The sequence below is a fragment of the Manihot esculenta genome, chromosome 9 (genome assembly GCF_001659605.2).
Source record: "Manihot esculenta cultivar AM560-2 chromosome 9, M.esculenta_v8, whole genome shotgun sequence".
NCBI lineage: Eukaryota > Viridiplantae > Streptophyta > Magnoliopsida > Malpighiales > Euphorbiaceae > Manihot > Manihot esculenta.
In genome coordinates this window covers 28967440-28971586 of record NC_035169.2, presented here as the reverse complement: position 1 = coordinate 28971586, position 4147 = coordinate 28967440, and the positions used below count along the sequence as shown (strand labels likewise).

Here is a 4147-nt window from a genome sequence, read left to right as displayed (position 1 = left end):
TTAGCATCACAATTTTGTAGTCTCAATCTAATGGCGAATTTTAAATTTATCATTAAATAATTTTATGGTGAATTTTACGTTTTTAATGATAATTTTTATCATACAAAAGGTCTAGTTTCTTGTAGTGACTATAGAATGTTGGTGAGAAGCAAGGTATGGATGACACACTAGATGTAGAAGAAGATCTGGGTGTTAAATTCTGGGTTTTTGCATCTTGACCAACCAAGATGAAACGAGACATGATACACAGTTTCCTTCAAGTTCTTCGAATGAAAATGTAAAATTTCGACTTGGATCAAAGGAAAAAAAAATTGAAGAGGAGAAACCATGCAGTACGTATTCATTGCAGAAGTTATTATTCATGGCTTTGCCAATACAACATAGTACACACAACTATGATTTAGAACCCTTCTCTGCGGTAATACTAATAATATACTCAATCTCATCTGCAACTTCTTTCATTGAAGGTCGATTCTGCCTCTTGTCATTCAGACAAGCAGCTGCAAGAGATCCCAATGCTTTCATCATCTCCAATTCTAACTTGCTTCCACTGTCCTTAATGACTGGGTCAATAACATCTATCAATCTGTCGTCTTCCATTATCTTCTTCATATAAACGACCAAGTTCACATCTTCGTCTTCTCTGTTAAAATCAATAGCTTTCTTAGAAGTCAGCATTTCCAACAAAACAACTCCAAAGCTATAAACATCACTCTTATCTGTCAACTGAAAATTCCGGTAATATTCAGGGTCAAGATAGCCGAGGGTCCCCTGTGCACCGGTGAATATATGGCTATCATTGTTCTCACTCGTTTCCACTAGCCTAGAGAGCCCGAAATCAGAAACTTTGGCGTTTAGCTTCTCGTCGAGTAAAATGTTGCTGGATTTTATATCACGATGATAAATAGGAGGCAGAGCTGCAGAGTGGAGATACGCTAGTCCTTCGGCTGTTTGATGGGCAATTCGTAGCCTGCGTTGCCAACTAAGAGGTGTCCACTTGCTTGAATGGTGACAATGAAGGTGCTCAAAGAGAGTTCCATTGGGGATATACTCATAAATCATGATAGGCTGCTCAAGCTCAACGCAGCAGCCCAGAAGTCTTACAAGACTCCTGTGATTCACCTGGCAAAGAATACGAACCTCGTTAAGGACTTGATCTGTGCCTTTGGTATTTCCTAGCTTGGCTCGCTTGGTGGCTATTGTGGTCCCATCATCGAGAATGCCCTTGAAAACCTCGCCGAACCCACCGGACCCGATGAGGTTGTCTTTGGAGAAGTTGTTGGTTGCTTTTGTTATCTCCTTGCCAGTGAATATCCTGGCTGATTTGCCGCTGTATTTGGCATTTAACATCTCTTTCCTTTCTTTGATCAAATTCTTTTGAGCTCTTCTTGAGTTGTGATGTTGCTTGTAGAACAGAATCCCAATTACAAAAGCAAGTATGATTACTCCCCCGGCAAGGGCCACACCTGATGAACAATAGATTTTAAGTATTTGGAATAAAATTCTGAGAGTACATGCCTGAAAAAATATAAAGGAAGTTGCTTCAGAACTTGCATACCAGCAAAAAGTGCAGTCTTTTTCTTTCGCTTTTTGCAAGGTTTCCCGGGGCGACACTTCAAATCTACAAAATAAAAGGAAATTTCTCATAATGCATTGTGAATGACTATAGAAAATTTCTCATAAACATCACTAGAAAAGGATCAAAACTCACTTTGACACAAGCCATTGATGGGATCCCACTTAAATCCAGCATCACAAAAACATCTTTTCTGTCCCAAGCTCATCGGATCGGGCAAGCATTTGGAGTACAACAAGTCTCTGCAGTCCAAAGGAATCCTGCAAACTGGCTCCTGAGGCAAAGCCCATTCTATCTCCACTCCAGGCTCAGGCCACTTTTTCCGAGCCAGATTCTTCACATCCAAGTTCACGAAACTCTGATACGCACCACACCCTCCACCATGAACCTTAATCTCTCGAGTACTTTGAAACCCACCAGTCCTGAACGTACAACACAGTGGCGCACTCATACAGGTCGGTGCACTGTCCTTAATATAGCCGTGACAAATGCTAGCAGCTGAACAATCTGCAGGTGGTTGCGAATGCAATACTGCATCTGTACAATTAAGTAGCAAAATGGTGTTACTGCTGGTAATATTGAAGGGAAGATTGTCACTGAGCTGGATTCCTTGGCTTCGAAAATCGCTGGATATGCAAGTTTTGGCATCTAAGTTTGCTGGTCGGATGATCATGCGTCGGCTTAATGGGTTAATGGATGTGATCATGTAGGATGATCCGTTTAAGGAATCGAACCATAGTGTACCTGCAGTACACCGAATCTTGTATCGTTGGTCACCGCAATCTAGTGCAGTGCTCAGGGGATACGGCACAATAGTGCGGCCACAAACCCCACAGCGTTGCACGGCGATGGTGTGGCGGGAGCATGATAGAAGTCCAACCATTGGGATCAATATGAGGAGCACTATCTTGTCCATTGTATATTTGCTCTATGCTCCTATACGTTATGCAATAGTAAATATAATGAATGTTGACAAAACTTGGGCTGAATTACTATATTCCTCGGATGTCTTAGTAATTCCAAATATAATGCAAATTTTTTTTTTTTTTTTTTTTTTTTGAAATGGGATCGTGGATTGGACTATTACCGAACTAAACACGGAGTTGAATGCAACAGTAAATATATGTTTTGCTAAAATAAATTATTTAATACCTATTTCAAAGTGATTCAATTAAATATATAAGTATTTTGTATAATTAAACTATTTAGCTCTTTTGCAAACAAAAATTAGTCAATTTATTATTTTGAATTTAAATATTTGTATTGTTAATTTCAAGAAATAATACAAATAAAAAAATAAAAATATTTACACCGATGTCTTAGTGTGTAGCATGAATTCATTAGTAAAAAAATAAAAAATATGCATTATTGGATGTGAAAGTCTTCTTCTCATTAGGCCCCTTTATTTCCCCTTGATCCGTACAAACAAAATGGTGGTAATAGTTCATCACAAAAGAAGGAACTTACTAAATTGAGATCACTAATTAATATTAATTAAATATTAATAAAATTACAATAAAAAATATTAATAGAATGAAAAAAGAGTTTTTCGGCATATTTTTCCCCGTTCGATTGCTATTGCGTGTTTACTCAATTGATCCAATCATACGTGTGTGTGTGTGTGTATGCAACGTGTTGTCTTATTTAATATTTGCAAGCTTCTTTAATGCTAAGTTTTGATATTTTGTATTCAGATTTTCACTGGTGTAAGGAGTGCTAGTAGCTTGCGTTGAATCACACCACAATTAGTCTTAGCTTCTGAACTTGTTCATACAACTATTGTCAAAATTTCCCTTTTTTTTCTTTTATTTAATTTGGTTTAATTCAGTCAATTTAATTTTTTAAATTAGTAACAGAAATTTTGTCGTTAACTTGTTTAGTAACGGATTAATAATAAATTTATATATATTACAATAAACCTCATTGCTAATACAATATTAACAAATTAGCAATTCATTATTAATTTTAAATTTTAGCAATTTATTATTAATTTTATAACGGATTTAATAATAAATTTATAATAAAATTTTATAACAAATTCAAAATGTATTACTAATTTAATAAAAATTTAAAATATATATATATGAAAATTAAATTTTTTACTAAATTGAGTAACGGATAATCTATTACTAATTTAATAAAATAAAAAATAAAAAAATATATCAAAACTATATTGTGTTATTAAATCCATTACTAATTTTTAAAAAATATTTAAAAAATTATGTTAAATTATTAATTTATTCATTATATTTTACATTAAATATTAATTTAATCACAGGAAACTATTAATTTTTTTCATTGTATTTTACATTAAATGTAAACTTTAATATTTTAAATTTTTTTAATTTTATAAGACAATTATTATAAAATTACATGAAAAAATAAAATAAAAATAAAAAAGTAAGAAAATGGAAGAAAATAAGATACAAAAGAAAAAAAAAAGAAAGAAAGAAAATAGAAAAAAATAATGATAAAAATAAGAGAAAATAAGAAAAAAAAGGGAAAATTAAAGAAAATGAGAAAAAGGAAGAAAAAAGACAAAAAAGAAAAGAAATTAGAAGAAATGAAGAA

At 33.4% G+C, this 4147-nt stretch overlaps 1 protein-coding gene across 1 annotated transcript; it reads right to left on the bottom strand.

Annotated features, from left to right (window-relative positions):
- Positions 1-295: 295 nt before the first annotated feature.
- Positions 296-2528, bottom strand: LOC110623719 (wall-associated receptor kinase-like 20). Its single transcript, XM_021768738.2, has 3 exons — positions 1712-2528; positions 1559-1621; positions 296-1466 (listed from the first exon to the last, which is right to left on the bottom strand). The coding sequence occupies exons 1-3, from the start codon at positions 2490-2492 to the stop codon at positions 394-396; spliced, it is 1917 nt and encodes a 638-aa protein (XP_021624430.1). The 5' UTR covers positions 2493-2528; the 3' UTR covers positions 296-393.
- Between the last annotated feature and the right edge of the window lie 1619 nt (positions 2529-4147).